The sequence below is a fragment of the Sesamum indicum genome, linkage group LG9 (genome assembly GCF_026168435.1).
Source record: "Sesamum indicum cultivar Baizhima isolate 11 linkage group LG9, ASM2616843v1, whole genome shotgun sequence".
Classification (NCBI taxonomy): Eukaryota; Viridiplantae; Streptophyta; class Magnoliopsida; order Lamiales; family Pedaliaceae; genus Sesamum; species Sesamum indicum.
This window is the reverse complement of record NC_142665.1, coordinates 19,172,960-19,189,983: the sequence shown is the minus strand read 5'-3', so window position 1 is coordinate 19,189,983 and position 17,024 is coordinate 19,172,960. Positions and strand designations below refer to the sequence as shown.

Sequence of the window (17,024 nt, the reverse complement as noted above, 5' to 3'; positions counted from 1 at the left end):
GCTTATGGCTTAGTTTTGCACACATTTATATTGTCATATGGCACAATGCAAGTTGTCATGTTTGATTCATTTTTTTTAGATTATTATATTGGTTATGTAAACTTGAATGTTAGATGATTATTTTCAAACAGAATGTTCTTGTATGTGACCTTTTATATCACTATTTATGCTGAAGTATAGAAGTTAGTTGCCGCTTCCTACATAGCATTGTTTAATACATAATAGTGAGCACACCATGATAAGTTATTTGTTAGTTTCATGAGCACTCACAATATTTTGATCAATTCAAATTGAGCATTTCTTGAATTTTGTATTCATTTCTTACACATATTGTTACAACACGTATATGAAGTCTTTTGCGTGTATGGAATACACACATCTGACTTGTAACCCAATATATGTATAATCTTATTTATGATTGTTTTTTTGCCGGAGTTCACACTGGCCTATTCTTACGATCAATTATTCTTATTTCGTATTATATATAGTGTATTCATTTTAATAACACGCCCCTAATAGGGGGAGTAAAAAACTCGACCTTTAAAAATTTTTAAAATAACTTTCTTGAGGTGTATAATACAACGTCTAGAAGTTAGAAAAAAACTTCATCTGGAGAACTCATACGAAGTTCTCCAAAATGTGTTGAGACAACAAATTTCCTCAAGGTTTGTAATACAACAACCAAAAGCTGAAAACATCATTAGACAAAATTTTTAATTACTCATATGACTTCGTATTAAAAATTACCATTGTTGCATACTAAAGAATCACAAAGACGTTACCCAACCCCCCAATAGAAGAGGCCAAGCCCCACCAACGATGCTCTCGCTAAATCGAAATTAATAAATTTGCTTCTAGATACTTATCTCCATGGTATCTAAAATCGATCTTGCGGGAGGGGGGTGATATGACAAGTTAAATGATTAATTGTTAGATTATGTTTTTCATAATTAAGTTGTGTAATTGGCTTTGATGAACAAACTTTAGAAATCAGTTTAGGTTCAAGAAGACAATGCAACGATTACTAGCGTAATTAGCTCGAATGAATAAAACTCAAATACTAGTTCAGATTTAAAAAGACAATACATTAGTTACTAAGCATAATGAATAAAGCCTCAAGTTCAAGACAACGTTTACACGGCACAATTCAAGCCATGCATCACAGCAGTAATGAATGATCGCTTCAACATCACAAAACTCAAACTAAGGCAACAATTTCCCATCGCGAACACATATACACTAGCTAGTAGAATTGCTAAGCAAGAACTCCTGTGTCTTTATCTCATAATAGTAACCATTAGATGCAGAAGCATCAGCCGAGAAAATCATCGCCCCATTCACATCAAAACCATCATCTTCCACCAGCCTCAACGCCTCAAAGAACGCATCTCCCTGAATCCCTCTCCCATTCACCTCATAGCTCGGCAGAACCTTCCCTCTATCAAACTGCTCCGTCCTGTTCCTGAAGGCCTCCAAGTACGCCTCCGGGGACTTAACCTTATCCGTATAGAACTGGTAGTTCACATAGTCGATGACCTCGACGTAGCTCTCGTAGAGCTCGACGTAGGGCGAGACGGTGTTGTAGAACGGCGCGATGGTCGCCACCGAGATCAAGCTCTGGTTCTTCAACAACGTTATGAGCTCGCCTATGCAGTAGGCGAAGCTGCTGTTGGAGTTTGCAGGGAATTTCTCGTAGTCGACGTCGATGCCGTCGAGGTGGTAAGTGAGGATGAGGGATTTGAGCGATGAATAGGCGTTTGATATCCAGATGTTTGCGTCCGGGGGATTGTACCAGGACAGGGTTTTCCCGGCGAGGCTCCAGCCGGAGAGGCTGGCCAGGGCTTTCACGTTGGGGTGACGGGACTTTGTGGCGGCCACTGCGTCCGGCGTCAGGGTGGCTGCCCAATATGGTGAGAACACGCCGTTCTGTGGGGCGCCGGAGGAGTCTGCATCGATGGTGAAGCCGAGGATGAAATGGAAGTCTATGTTTGCATCGACTGGAACGTCGTCGAATTCCACCGGAGCTCCTGTGGCTCCGATATACTCCATCATCACCTTTCCATCTGAAATTGAATTAATCATGTTTAATTATTATATATTATCAAGGAAAATTAATCGAATAATTTTATTTGTATTTGATGATTATTTGTTGTGTGGTTGCATGGTGGGATCTTTTTTACTATTAATATTCAAGATTAATGCTGTTGAAACGATGGAATTTGGATTATTTAATTATAGGGGTGAAATAAATATTTTATACTTAGTTCACGTAATGCGTGTGTATAATAATTTTTTTAATTATAAAAGAAATAAAAAAGAAAAAAATTAAATTAAATAATTTCTCGAAGTCACTAAAGAAATTTATTTTTAAATTTGCATCAATCGAACAATATAATTAATATATATGTCAAGACATATATATCAGTAGCAACCATATTTAGTTATTCTGAGACCCTCACACTTAATAAATATTATAAATTTTTAATAAAAAATAAATATCTTAATTTATATGTAGATATAATTTACTAATGTGAAAAACTATAAAATTGTAAATTCTATTTAGTTTACCATAAATTTTGAGGATATATACATTTGAGGGGCACATGGCCAGTCCAGCCCTCATCTTTGATTATGCTTTAAATTTTTTGTGAAAATTCAAAAGAAACTTGTTAAAAACTCACTATTTTTTTTTTTAAATTTGTTTCCTTAAAAAAGAAAGATAATTAGACTCCAAATTGAAGAAAAATCAGAAAATCATGAATATAAAAATACCTAATTTTGGGATGTAATGCTTTCATTCTTAAAAATTAATTATTTTTAAATAATAATTCTTCAAAATTAAGATAAAACGACTGAAAAAACACACAAACATATTGTAAATACTCACCACAAAATAGTTGAAAACTCAAAGCAAGAGTGACAATCAGCAATGAAAAGTGATGAAGTCTACTCATTATGCTCCTCTAAACATTTGAATACATTTCACTTGTTTGTAAAAGAAAATACTTTTATTGCATGTGTATATATATATAGGTTTGTTGATTTGTCCCTTAGCCGGCAGGGAAAAAACAAGAGAACAAAGTAGGCTATAGAGGGAGCAATTGGGACATTTTCAAAGATTATCAAGACAAAATTCTTGTGATGAGGTTGAGTCTCACAAAGAACACTGTGTCTTAGTCCAATAATTGCACCTGAATTTGGACAAATTGAATTCGGATTGATCAAGAAGAGTTTAGGCTTTAATAAGATGCTACCTATGCATTGTTTAATTTATATATTATTACTCTTCTAATATATATAAAATACTTAAATTTTTTAGCTGGCGACTTTTATATAAATGCGCTTTTTGAGACTATACTGTTAAGAACAATTTTTATTAGGTTGTGAACATGAACGGAATATATGAGAAGAAAAATAGTTGTAGCATTACAAACTGTATATGGTATGCAAAATTTTTCTCGTTTATGGTTGCTCAAAATTAATTTTTACTATGACCTTTTTTTAGTGAATTTCAATAAAAACGTCCCATATGACTGTTTGTATTAGGCACGTATAAATTATACCCTTATGGTTGGATTTACAGCTGCTGGGCTTGGATATAGTGTTGGATTTCGGTTAGGCTCCACATTCCGATATGTAAATCTTCAATTAAAAATATATGTTATGCTTTTATCGCGTTACTTTTTGGAAAGATAAACAAATTGTTGTTTTGTTATTAGTACTTTTGAAAGTGATTTGAGTTTAAAAAATCTCTTTTTAGAAATATTGGGTTTAAATTCTGAGTGACTGTGTGTGTAGTGAAATTAAAATATCTATATATATATATATTGACTCAGTTGATAAGAACAAGCCACTTTTTTATTTTATAATTGTGAGTTGGACTTTTTCTAAAGAAGTTATGTTGATAAATAATTTAAAGTAAAATTATAAACAACTTGCGGTCCGATGGCCTATGTTGATATGCGGTGATGATGGGAGTCCGAAATTGAAGACATTCAAATTTTTATTGTACTTAAAAATAAAATAAAAATAATTCATTGAACCCTGGTAGTAGCAGGTTAGTCTAGGATCGGATCTTACCAGATAGTCGGCATGGATCCGATTGGATAATTGAATCGACCCGATGCGAAATTGGGTAATGCAGCCCAAAATCGCACTCAAACGAACGCGATTTTAACCGCTTCCACCTAATGAGACAGGGTGGAAGGCGGAAACTGGTCCAAACGCTGGTTGCAGTGTTTTGTTGTCATGGAGGAGGATATTTGAAGGAGAAGATAATGCAAATATACATTGATTGCATGGTTTGCTGAATTCCGAATAAGAAAAGGGAGAAAGATGAACTTTTCAATTGCTTCTAACCCATTACTTGATAGTTTTTCGCCAAAACCCTTGTGTGTTTTCTCCTCTTCTAAAACCCTATTTGCTCGAAGTGATAGACGGCCGAAATGCTTGTTTCTTAGGCGCTTGTCTGCTCCAATTTTGCGGTTGCAATCACGCAGCTGTGTTAGAAGACTAGAAATTAAGTGTTGCAGAGCACCTTCAAGTTCGAGTTCCAACCCTGTGGAGGGGGAAACTGACTCAGCTCAGCAGCTATTCGAGGTGGGTTTTATGATAACTTGATAGCATTATGATTTTTGGCCTGTGTGGAAAGAAGAGAAGAAGGTTATTGTTATTTTTCTTGCAAAGAAACTTGGTTCTTAGTTATTTTTTTGGAGTAAACTCAGGTGTCAGAAAGAATGTGTTAAACTTGCATCTACTCTTCTATTCGTTGGTAGTCTATAAGAGCGGCTGAATTTGGTTTTGTAGTTTATAAGAGTGGCTGAATTTGGTTTTTGGTATTTGGGAATGTGACGCTTCTTCAAGGATGAGATTGCAATACTATTATAGTTTTATTGCCACCTTGAGGATAGTGTAGCCATTGCAATGCTCAATGAGAGGGAACCAGACTCTTTAAATTGAAGACTGGTAGATAACTGTTGGGGCCTGAATGGTTAAGGGACCAAAATTTGGTTTTGTGAAAAAACTGAAGTGGGAGAGTGGTTGAATGTTTCAATCTTTGCATGTGTTAACATGCATTTATCAAATGTTTTACCTTCTATACGTTTTGAGTTTGTATTTTGATGAAGTAGTTTTTTGGCATTTCTGACTTATCCTGAATTCATGGTACAATGTTCCATTTTTCAAAATTAACCCAGAGGTGTTGGCCTTACTAATGGAACACTTTGGTTTCAGATTTTGAGAAGTTAATACCGTTGTAAAGCAGAAGACATAAACAAACATATTTACCTTGACTAGAGTTTGGTTTATTTTATGTATATTTTAATTTTAATGAGGGATGGTGTGTCCAATGATATAAATTGATGTTGGAGATTGCCAGAATTTGAAGCAAGCTGAGAGAGAACGGATAAACAGATTAGAAGAGTTTGAAAGGAAGGCAAATGTTCAATTGGACAGGCAGCTCATGATGGCTTCGGAATGGAGCAGGGCACTTTTGACTATGAGAGGAAAATTGAAAGGAACAGAGTGGGACCCTGAGAATTCTCATTGCATAGACTATAGTGACTTCAAGAGACTTCTTGATTCGAACAATGTCCAATTCATGGAGTACTCTAATTACGGCCAGACAGTCTCAGGTTGGAGTTCTTGGTTTGTTATGCATATTCCATGTGTTGGCTTGAGTATGAAGTATACCAGCTGCACGTTATAGTACTATTAAGGTTGTTATTTTGAGCTTTTAGCATAAAGCGTTCACGAGTATGCTCTATTTCGGCCTTATTGACAATTCCTGCTTAGATTGAATTGAAACTATAGTAGATGATAAAAGGTACCGTCACAGAGAGTAGGAATATGAGCACTTGTTTGGTTTCATTTTCATCCACAGGTTTCACTTTTTGAAAGAGTGCGCAGAGTGGAAACATATTCGTTTACATGTATGCTCACTCGAAACTTTTTTACCTTTTTTTTATCTAAATAATTGCTTTTATATATATATATATTCATATATATACAATTGTTTCAATCATGAACTTAATAAACTAATAATATATATTATTTCATAATTCATTGATTTAATATTAACAACTCTAAATGAAAAATAAAAATAGATAACGATTCAAATAAAAAAGGAATTGATTTGACATCACTAACAAATAAAAAGTAAAACTATCAATTTCATCCAAATAAATAAAAATTACATGGATTTGACACCACTAACAACATAAATACAATTTTATCAATTAATTCAAATATATTTTCATTCTTTGTGAAAACCTATAAAAATTGGAAACAAACATTTCCCATAAAAAACTGAAAATTGATGATGAGAACAAAACCTAACCCTAGGTAACTTTTGCCTGTCTTTTTCCTCAAGTTGTTTTTGCTTGTTCTTATTTTGATAGACAACTCACAGACACCTGCCTGTCTTTGGTTTAGTTCAAATCCCATATACTGTTGGAAATTGTCAAAGGGTACTTTCCATAGGTTCTTCCTCCTTATTCCTTAGTGTTTTATTTTCTTGTGTTTAAATGCAGTGATTCTACCTTATTATAAAGAAGGTAAAACTGAAGGTTCAGAAGGTAAGAAGGAAATTGTTTTCCGGCGCCATGTGGTTGACCGTATGCCAATTGACTGCTGGAATGATGTTTGGCAAAAGTTGCATCAACAGCTTGTCAATGTTGATGTCCTCAATGTTAATACTGTTCCTGCGGAAGTCTATTCATCTGTCGCGACTGCAGTTGTGTGGTCCATGAGGCTGGCTCTTTCTGTCGCTCTATATATTTGGATTGATAATATGATGAGACCAATATACTCAAAATTAATTCCTTGTGATCTTGGCGCTCCTCCGAAAAAGATAACGTTGGAGCCACTCAAGCGCCAGGCCCTTGGGTCATTAGGGAAGAGTCGGTAGGTTGAGTTGTATTTTTTTCTCTGTCCTTCCATTTTGAGATTATTATTGTCATTTTTTTCTGCATCTTATAAATAATTTATGTTTTGTACTTTTTACTTTGGTGTCATTGGAAACTAAGCCTGAAATGTTTTGCTCAGGAAATAACTAACATTGTTTGGACATTCTGGCATCTTGCAAGTTGTGAACATTTACTAACTGGTAAATGGTTCCAAAAGATTCACGAGTAATTCCTTAGAGAAGTCATACTGAGTATAAAGCAACTCACTTGATGCCCTAAAACTTGCTGCCTGTCATTTGACTTCTTTTTTTTTTCCTAAAATATATCCTGGTCAATCTGGATGTTCTAGTTCATAGATGCCCTGAGTTTGGAGGCTTACCCCTAATCCATCTTCGCCAGCCAGACTATTGGTGTCGATAAGTGCAACTGTTTGTGTATCAATTGTGAACTCCAGAATTTTCTTATCATGGGTCCTTAATAATCAATTTATTTGTTTGGTTATATTGATTTGATGATTATTTATTTACTCCTAACTTCTTAAATATCCTAAAGTCGATTAAATAAAAATTTACTCAAGTTTCAGTGACCTTTTTGAACTGTTAGATTCTTTGCCCTAGTAAAGTTCCATATAACAACATCTGCATCCTCAATTTGACCAAGTAACGAAAGATAATGTTTTGGGGTCCCCCTTGAACATTTAGTACATAGTCAAAAGCGTAGGCCACTATGAGTAGAGGTGTACCGTGTATTGCTAAAGCAGTTATCGCTTGAATCCAGTGATCACATGCAGAAAAACGGTAAAAGTGTTGGGCATTTTGGAAAGAGGTGTACCATGTAAGGAAGCATATGACCATCTTTGAGATTGAAGAGAGATGCACTGTTGAGTGCACATTTTTGTTTTGGCCTAGGTTGTTGACCCTGTGATGTAGACTAAATTTGAAATCTTAAACATGAATAGTTTCATATCTGCCTTCTTCTAGAATTATCGAGTGCACTTTCTAGAACCTGTAAACACAGTGTCTGTTTTCATTTATATGAAAATTGATGAGAAAGGAAGGGGGCTTTCAGTCAAGTTGTAATATGTATGATCTAACTTCATTCTAATTTTAAGTTGGATTTTTGATTGTTGTATTTGTGATCTAAACCTTTTGATTGATATATTACCAATATTTACCAGGGTATTTTTAGTTAAGTTGCTTTATCAAGAAGAATTTACTGGATGGGCATGATTATATTCTGATTCATTTATGCTATCTTCATGCCAGGGCAAAGTTCATATCAGCTGAAGAAAAAACTGGTGTCACCTTTGATGATTTTGCTGGTCAAGAGTATATCAAGCGGGAACTGCAAGAGATTGTTCGAATACTAAAAAATGATGAGGAGTTCCAAAACAAGGGTATCTATTGCCCAAAAGGTGTGCTCCTTCATGGTCCTCCTGGAACTGGTAAAACACTTCTTGCAAAAGCTATAGCTGGTGAGGCAGGTCTTCCATTTTTTGCAGCTAATGGTACAGACTTTGTCGAGGTGAGGTTCTTCTTGGAAAAAATAGTCCAACATTTCTATTTCCGTTTTAAACAGATTTCTAAGACAATGTAGAAAATTGTGACTATGCATGATTTATTGTATGGTATAATTGCACATTTTATCCTCAATAGGATGGCATTGAGGAAGTGAGTTTCCACCTATGCTACCAATAGAAAAATAGCGCCTCTGTGGCGTCAAGGTATATCTGTCTAGATTACTGATGGTATCAGGCTGATTCAATAGTTAGAGAATTTGAGGCTGCAAATTTTCAAATGAAACTTGGTGATGCTGAACTAATATACTAACATAGGATGTTGATGGATGATGGGCTTTGTAAAATGACCTCTGTTCTGCTGGAGTATCATTGTGCACACTAGGTGATAGGTTGTTGGGTTTCTGCTCATTCATAAAAACTGGCTCTCAGCTGGTGAGTTGCAAGTGGATGGTATTAATGGCGGATGCTTGAAAGTGTTGGCAGTATTTGGGGAACAGGATCCTTCTTGTCTTTCTTAGTTCTGTTTGGAGTTCTCATTCCTCTCTGTGTTTTTGTACAATTCTATATCAGTTCTGAGAATTCACTTGGTAAATCAAAGCCTATTTGGTTCAGCGATAAGCTGGATTCATGGCCTAATTCTGCCATCTCCTGTATTTATCCTTTCCATTATAATCATCTTATCCTTACTGTTTAGATCAAAAGTACTGTACTATGTTGTTCCTCCAGCTCAACCTTCACTTCTCTTTGGCTGTTCCCTATCACCAACCATTGTCGTTTACCACTCATCTTTCATCTACCAATCAGATCCCCACCACATCTAACTCCAACATAAGGTGTGAGTGGAGCTAATAAAAGTTGTGTAATCTTTCATTGCATGGAAAAAAATATGTAGCAAGCTAACAGGTCCTTGATGCGTCATTTTTTCTTTCCAGTTAATCATTTAAATCCTCCACTTGGCATATGATTTTTGGAGTATGCAAGCATGGTTCTTGTATGACTTGGCAACATTGCTAATATAAGTGCTGGCAATTATGAATCAGTGGTTTTTGAGAAATAAAATGTTCTCATATGCCTGCAACAACTAATGTAACTATTTCTTTGTTCAGATGTTTGTTGGTGTGGCTGCTTCTCGTGTGAAGGATCTTTTTGCTAGTGCCAGGTCATTTGCACCTTCTATAATTTTCATTGATGAGATAGATGCAATTGGCAGTAAACGTGGTGGACCTGATATTGGTGGGGTATGAATATGCTTTTCTTATATTTTGCCCATATCTTGTACAGTGTCTTCTGATCTTTTCTTGTAGGCTGCAGACAGGCAAGGATTTAAACCTCTAGTTAATATAACGTTGATAAGCTTAACTGCCTTCTTTGGAATTTCTTTGCACCTTGGTCTTGAATGAATTATTTCTTATGTACTTGATTTGCTGAGATGAGCTTACAGGGAGTTGCACTGAAATGAGATAGAAATACATTAAGAGAAAGATTAGAGAAATATGAAAATAGCAGGCCTCACTTAATTAAACCCAAAACATGAATAAAGTCAATCACATTGGTAAATAAGGCCCTTATTCCATCGATTATGCCATTCATATGCATCACATTAACTATGAAGCTGAAAATAGATTTACTGATTACATTTGTGCTTATATTCGAATTTGGCTTGAATTTACTTTTCACAGAGCATGAGAGACATCCCTAATCAGAATGTAATATGTTTAAAATGTATGTTGAAGACGGTAAGTGGTTGTGGCGACATCATATCTGATAACACTGCAGCATTACTGCCAAAATCTATTCCATTAAGCTTTCTTCTATTAAGCGCCCGTGCCACATATCAGAAGCAGGGTTAAATAAGAAAATTCTCTTTAATCTAACTGAGGTTTCCAACTTAACAAATTCACTCTCACATTACTAATGAAATGTGCAATGTCCATTAAATGCTCCGATACTAATATTTTCACTCTGTTATTACAATTCTTTTATCAATTAAATCCCTTTTGTCAAGTCTCAAGACGTGCACTTCTGCATCTTTGTTTGACAAGGGTGGTGCTGAGAGGGAACAAGGACTACTTCAAATACTGACAGAAATGGATGGTTTTAAAGTGTCAACATCACAGGTATGTAGTAATTAGATTTCTTTTGTCTTTCATGAACAATTAGTTGTTTCCTGAGTTGACTTGATAAAGATCCGTTTTATAAGGTGTTGGTTATTGGTGCAACAAATAGACTGGATATTCTTGATCCTGCTCTTCTAAGAAAAGGCCGCTTTGACAAGATTATTCGTGTTGGATTACCGTCGAAAGATGGTAGATTTGCCATATTGAAGGTATTCTTGTGTTTTTAAATGGCATGCATTTCACCTAAGTAGAAGTTAATATGCGATATCCAGAGAAAAAAAAAGAACTCTTTGTTCACCAGAAGTTATTCTGTATGTTGGTTCTCATCACAACCATGATAGGTACATGCTCGGAATAAATATTTTCGTTCAGAGGAAGAGAAGGAGAATCTACTTAAAGAAATTGCAGATCTTACGGAAGATTTTACTGGAGCAGAATTGCAAAATATACTGTAAACAAATACTTGAAATTCTCAGTCGGATTAACTTTTTATCACAGAGTTCGGCTGATGAAATAATCATGACAGGAATGAAGCCGGAATCTTGACTGCAAGGAAGGACTTAGACTACATAGGACAGGAAGAACTTCTTGAGGCCTTGAAGCGGGTGAGTGTTAAAATTCCTAGATATGCATTTCCATCCTGTTATGCAATTTGACCTGGATTAGCATAATGCTCGTTCACATCAATGTCAATCAAATGTTGCAGCAAAAAGGCACTTTTGAAACAGGTCAAGAAGATAGTACTGAAGTCCCTGAAGAGTTAAAACTGAGACTGGCATATCGGGAGGCGGCTGTAGCTGTTCTTGCATGTTATATTCCAGATTCCTACCGCCCATTCACTGATGTATGATATATTAGATTGAATTGATTATTCCTGTTTTTCAGTTCTTTCTCTTACTTGCCATTTCTTAACTAGATTAAAAATGAACTAGCAAATGAAAATCATCAGCTGGCTTTTTAATATCTTGTTTGGTATTTTCAGACACATATTAATTCCATTCGCAGTCAGCCAAATATGAGCTATGAGGAGACAGCAGGCAGGGTGTTTCAGCGCAAGGCGGATTATGTGGATTCTATAGTACGGGCATGTGCTCGTAAGTACAAAACATCTTATTGAAATTGCTCTGAATTAGAAATGACAACTGTTGAAAATAGGAAATGGAAAAACAATGCTCTTCTTAGATAAGTACTGGTGAAGCTCATTGCCAAGAAATAGGATAAAGTGGAGAAAAGTTGGCTGCTTGTAGTTTTTGCACTATCATTTATTTATCCGAAGCATTCTTTATGCCTTAGTCTGGGAGATGGTTATATATGTTGATGAAGTGGGGTCCATGGTTGAAATATATATAAACATTTAGGCAATAGTTACTCAATGCTGATCTTGTCTGACTCAGTGGTGAAGTCAATTGATATTTGCTTAAATTATCAGATAATATGTGATTTCTTATCCCTCTATGTCTCTATCTTGCACATTAAAATCCGAATTCTTTTTGCCTATTATAATGCAAACTGTATCTGAAGCCTGGCATATCAGGATCAGTAAAACCTTTACTATATGTTGGAGACCTCCTATTCTTCTGTTTAATGAGAAATGTTTATAGATGTTGCCTGCTAGTTCTGTATTGGGATGAATAGAATATTTTTTCTTGACATTGATATTTAAAAAATGTAGCCAGAGTAATTGAAGAGGAGATATTTGGAGTTGAAAATCTATCCTGGGTTTCTGCAAAATCCACATTAGAGGCTTCCAGACTTGCTGAATTCTTGATTTTGCAAACGGGAATGACTGCTTTTGGGAAGGCCTATTACAGATATCAACATGATCTTGTGCCTAACGTGAGGACTTCTTATTTCTTTTGGTTTCGATTTGGTTATTGGTATTTAGAGGTCATGACATGTTGCATAATTATCGTTTGCAGCTTGCTGCCAAACTTGAAGCACTTAGAGAAGAATACATGCGTTTTGCTGTGGAGAAATGCACATCTGTACTAAGAGAATACAGTCCTGCTGTGGAGAACATTACAGGTTTGGTTGCTCGTGCATTTCTCACCAAGCTATCTTATTTTGTTGCTGTTCTTCAAATATTTCTAGGACTTGTATGGTAATGACTTCCATTTATCTTGGTTGCTTCCTGCTAACATCTTGTGTACATGCTTTCATGTCAAGCAGATGTCCTACTTGAGAAGGGAGAGATTAAAGCAGATGAAATTTGGAAAATATACAACAGTTCACCTCGAATACCTCAGGTACCCTGTCTCATCTTATCTTCCAAAATAAGGTTTCCTTGAAATTTGTTTTGATCAAGTATATGAATTTTGACTTTCGTTTATTAGGTACTTCTAGTGATGCTAGGTGCACCAAGAATTACGCTCTCTCCCTCTCCCCCTGCGCTCAAACAACATTCTCTGTACTAGTCTATTTTTTCATATTCTGATATCTCCAAAAATGAGAATTTTTGTGTGTTCAATTTTCAACCTTTTTGGTCACTGTGTCCTAACTGTCTGAAATCTCCTCACCTTCAAAGAACTTGTTTGCTTGTTTGTAGCATAGAGTATCTGGTTGGACTTTCGTTAAGAGATAATTACACTTCCCTCCCCTGAGGTTCGGTGTAATTACACGTAGACCCCTGTGGTTTGAAAAATTACATTTAGCATCCCCTATGGTTTGCTTTCGTCTAACAAATAGGTCCCTGTATTAGTCAAGATTAACTGAATTTGAATTTGTTGATATTAATAAAAAAAAAAACACTGAATGAAAATCGATATTTGCCCTAGACTGACTTATGATTGATTTATTGCATGTCAAACAAATTTTTTGTGACTACGCTACCCTTATAATGGTAAATATATACCTCCTCATATGCATTGATGTATAAAGATGTATAAGGGTAATTTGGTCATAAAAAGATTTATTTGACATGCAAAAAATTAGTAATAAATCAATCGGGGTAAATATGATTTTTATCCGATCTTTTTGTTGATATCATCAAATTTTGTAAGTTTTGACTAATGGAGGGACTTATTTGTTACAATTGAAGCAAACTTCAGGGGAACTAGATGCAATTTTCCAAACTACAATGACTTGATGTGTAATTATACCAAACCTCAGGGGGAATGTAATTTGTCCCTTTCATTAAACCATGGATAAATCTCTCTGGCCGTAGTAGTTGTCTAAACTATTTAAGATACTTGGTGCTTGTTTAGTTTTTGTTATATCATCTTATTGCCCTTCAACACTTTTTCCTGAAATGAAAATTACCTTGTCACTGGTTTTTAGAAACTCCATCACCTCTTTCTTCCAGATCTAGTTAAATTCTTAGCATGTTGTTGGAAAGAGAATAGAGTTTTTTTGACAAAGGAGGGGTATTCAGATGAACGAAAACAAGGATTCTGAAGTTTGCTGATATGGAAGTACAAGTAAATTTCTGCCAAACAATTTTTTCCCAACAACAATGTGAATCAGGTTGGTGGGTTGTGTAACTGTGTCAAAAAATTGTTCGTATGAACCAATTGGGCCAAAGTCACGAGTAGTAGTTGTTTTCCAGCTTGAATATTTGTGAAAATGTACAGTTGAAAGGGAAAAGCTTTAAATGGCATCTTACAGAAAAAAAAAAAAACACAGTAGATGCGCCTGAATGCTGAAGTTCCAAGTTGACTTGGTTGAGATGGTGAGCATTGCAACTGTTGAGGGAAATCAGTTCTGTGTTAAGATTATGAGCTAACCTTATATGTGAAGGTGTTAACTGAAGAGTAACTTATTTCAACATTTACTTTTATTCTCTTTGTTAAACATTCTTTGGTGGTTATTATTCTTGGGTCATTATTGTTCGGTTATGTGTGTCAGGGAAAGGTGTTAGGTCATTGCTATTGGAAAATCCCTTAGGTTTTTGGGGCATCTTCTTTCTGAAAAAATTGTTGTAAAGATCTTTTGGTTATCTCATATAGTTGTGATATTGTTGAGCTTCAGTTAATGGCTGTAGATGAGTCCCCAGAATAGTACTTATCAGTTGGAGATTAAATTAGTTGATCTTGCATTGTACATTGTTCGTGACTTTCTGAAAGTTGATGTCCTGTTTGCCAGCCTGCTGTGAGAGAAGTGGATGAATATGGCGTGCTTATATATGCGGGACGGTGGGGAGTACATGGTGTTTCACTTCCAGGAAGGGTGACCTTTGCACCTGGAAATGTGGGATTTTCTACTTTTGGTGCACCTCGTCCTATGGAGGTAATTAGAGTACAATTTCTGTTGCGTGGTTTTGGTTTTGTGATTGCTTGCATTTTTAAAGGGTATAGGGAGTAATGGAAGGGACAAAATGAAAAACCTGAGTTTTCGCTTTTGATTGTGTGGGGTGAGGATGGTTATGCTTATAAGCTTTTACAGGGATGTTCCTTATTCATTTGCTGTACTCCTTTTTCATCCATTGCCTCATTGTTTCCCTCCTCACAGCTTTCTGTTATTATCCTTAGATCTTGGACAACCTTAAAATTTATCTTCTCTGTGTTTTCATGCAGACTCAAATCATTAGTGATGACACTTGGAAGCTAATAGATGGAATATGGGACAAAAGGGTTGAGGAAATCAGGGCTGAGGCCTCTATGGAAATTGAAGAAGATAAAGAGAAGCCACAGCTTTTGATGGCCAGCCATTTTCTATAAGAGTCGTTGTATTATATCTGGTGAGCACATATCTTTTCTAATTTAAAATATTGTTCTTTGGTAATAGCCATTTCTGAACACATAATGGATTGCGTTTTCGTTCAATCTAAGTTCGGAGAACATTTACCCAAATACCTAACAGATGATAATGTTCGGTAGTATGAGTTCTCTTGAATGACATGCTCTTTGAAGTTAAGGCGAATGGGTTCTCCTCAATGCCTAGGATATAAATCAGACTAGATTAACATTGATTGCAGAATCACTTTGACTTTCAAGGGTGTGCTCCACAATGAGTTCTTGGTATTCTGTTTTCTTCAGGTTCATCTTATGAGTTCTCTTGTAGTCCAACATACCTCTGCAGTTAATTCTGTTAGTTAACACGGGAAGCTTATTGTGCCCGCCTCTTATCCAAATTCCACCACGGAGCATCTTATCTTGTGCCATTAGTATTAAGCCTCTTTTGTCATTCAAGGACTGCTGGATCCCTCAAACTAGAGAATTGATTCCGGCACAAGGTATTCAGATGTTGGACTTTCAAATTTTGTTCCTTTATTACCTGATGTGATGCTGCCATTATTGTTATGGTTGCCATCTACAACGTAATCGATATCAACTTATAGCTTGGGATTTTGGAGAAATGACTACAGGATTGGACAGAAATATAGGTTATTATACATTATTATAGGATCTGCAGAATTAGTGATAGTCAGATCAGGGAAACAATCCGATGAGTTGTAGCTTTTGTTGGTTGGCTTTTGTTTTACAACATTCATGTTGTGAATGACGAGAAAGAAAGAATTGACTTGTATATCTGTCATGTACATGTTTTCTCTCTAGACTTATGTAAATCTAGCATCTTTTCCCTTTCTGCCGAGCTGCAAAGTTGTGTTCTGATAAACTTATGATTACAATGACTTTATACATGGATTAGTGGCATCTGCTTGGATTTAAAATTTTACTTGATCTTGTTTGTTCTTGGAAGATAGAGGAAAAGATAAAGATATGAGAAAACTTCAGGGGTGCTAATGTAGGGGGTTTACGTGTCATTACACCAAATCTCAAAAAAAGGGAGTGTAATTATCTCTAAAAATAACATTAATTTGAAGTACATGATACTTTTTAATAATTGTTAAATTTCAAAAGTATATGAGTTTTTTCAATTTTAATCCTCATGAATGAAATATTCAATCCACTTTAATTAGATTTTGTTAAAAATTAATGGTCAGGGACCATAGTGAAATTTATATAGAAAATAAGGGATCATTACGGTGCATTTGTGAGATGAGAGACTAAAGTGGGACGAAAAGTAAAAATAAGAGACTAATGAAAAGATTTGGCCAAATATTTAATTGGCAAAATGTGAAATTAAGTGAAAAAATAATTGGGATCTTTTTTGTTTTGAGCAACTTTTATCAAAATGTGGGCTTGATAGAATTTAATCCAAAAATTATTATTAAAAATGGGATCAAACAGTAGGAAAAATTAAATTTGCACTCGTGAAACTAGTTTGATAGGATCAATCAGAACCAAACAAACATATATTAAAATATTAATTAGATCAACTAGTTATATTTAAATGAATTTTGATAATATAATTGAATAACCAATATAATATTTTGTAGTTTATAACTATCGAATTCTTAGCCACACAGCCACAATATACCAATCTGCTACCCAAATGAAGATCACATCCAAGAAATTTATCATTATGTTTGGATTTATGTTTTAGTTGTTTTGTTTTGTATTTTGATTGTTTTGTTTTGTGTTTTAGAAATAGAGCGAGAAAAATAGATATAAGTGAGTGTGTGTTGAAAATAGATGATATGTT

At 35.2% G+C, this 17,024-nt stretch overlaps 1 protein-coding gene and 1 pseudogene across 2 annotated transcripts; one reads left to right on the top strand and one right to left on the bottom strand.

The window, feature by feature from the left end:
- Positions 1-1,127: 1,127 nt before the first annotated feature.
- LOC105178091 (chitinase 1 pseudogene) lies at positions 1,128-2,052 on the bottom strand (annotated as a pseudogene).
- A 2,141-nt stretch (positions 2,053-4,193) lies between these two features.
- Positions 4,194-16,064, top strand: EMB3144 (AAA-type ATPase family protein). Of its 2 annotated transcripts, none has more exons than XM_011101450.3 (17): positions 4,194-4,599; positions 5,378-5,633; positions 6,531-6,903; positions 8,171-8,429; positions 9,531-9,662; positions 10,467-10,541; positions 10,625-10,750; positions 10,883-10,992; positions 11,068-11,146; positions 11,248-11,385; positions 11,524-11,635; positions 12,214-12,377; positions 12,461-12,566; positions 12,711-12,787; positions 14,622-14,765; positions 15,053-15,216; positions 15,515-16,064. In XM_011101450.3, the coding sequence occupies exons 1-16, from the start codon at positions 4,336-4,338 to the stop codon at positions 15,194-15,196; spliced, it is 2,559 nt and encodes an 852-aa protein (XP_011099752.1). In that variant the 5' UTR covers positions 4,194-4,335; the 3' UTR covers positions 15,197-15,216; positions 15,515-16,064. The 2 variants fall into 2 exon arrangements, with proteins under 2 accessions (XP_011099752.1, XP_011099753.1); XM_011101451.3 differs by having other exon boundaries at positions 4,458-4,599; positions 5,370-5,633.
- The last annotated feature ends 960 nt before the right edge of the window (positions 16,065-17,024 follow it).

Bases quoted from the DNA above. Each gene is read 5' to 3' on its own strand.
- EMB3144 (XM_011101450.3), top strand. From the start codon at position 4,336: ATGAACTTTTCAATTGCTTCTAACCCATTACTTGATAGTTTTTCGCCA. The intron at 5,634-6,530 runs GTTGGAGTTCTT...GTTTAAATGCAG, and splicing joins TTACGGCCAGACAGTCTCAG to TGATTCTACCTTATTATAAA. The intron at 12,567-12,710 runs GTTTGGTTGCTC...CATGTCAAGCAG, and splicing joins TGCTGTGGAGAACATTACAG to ATGTCCTACTTGAGAAGGGA.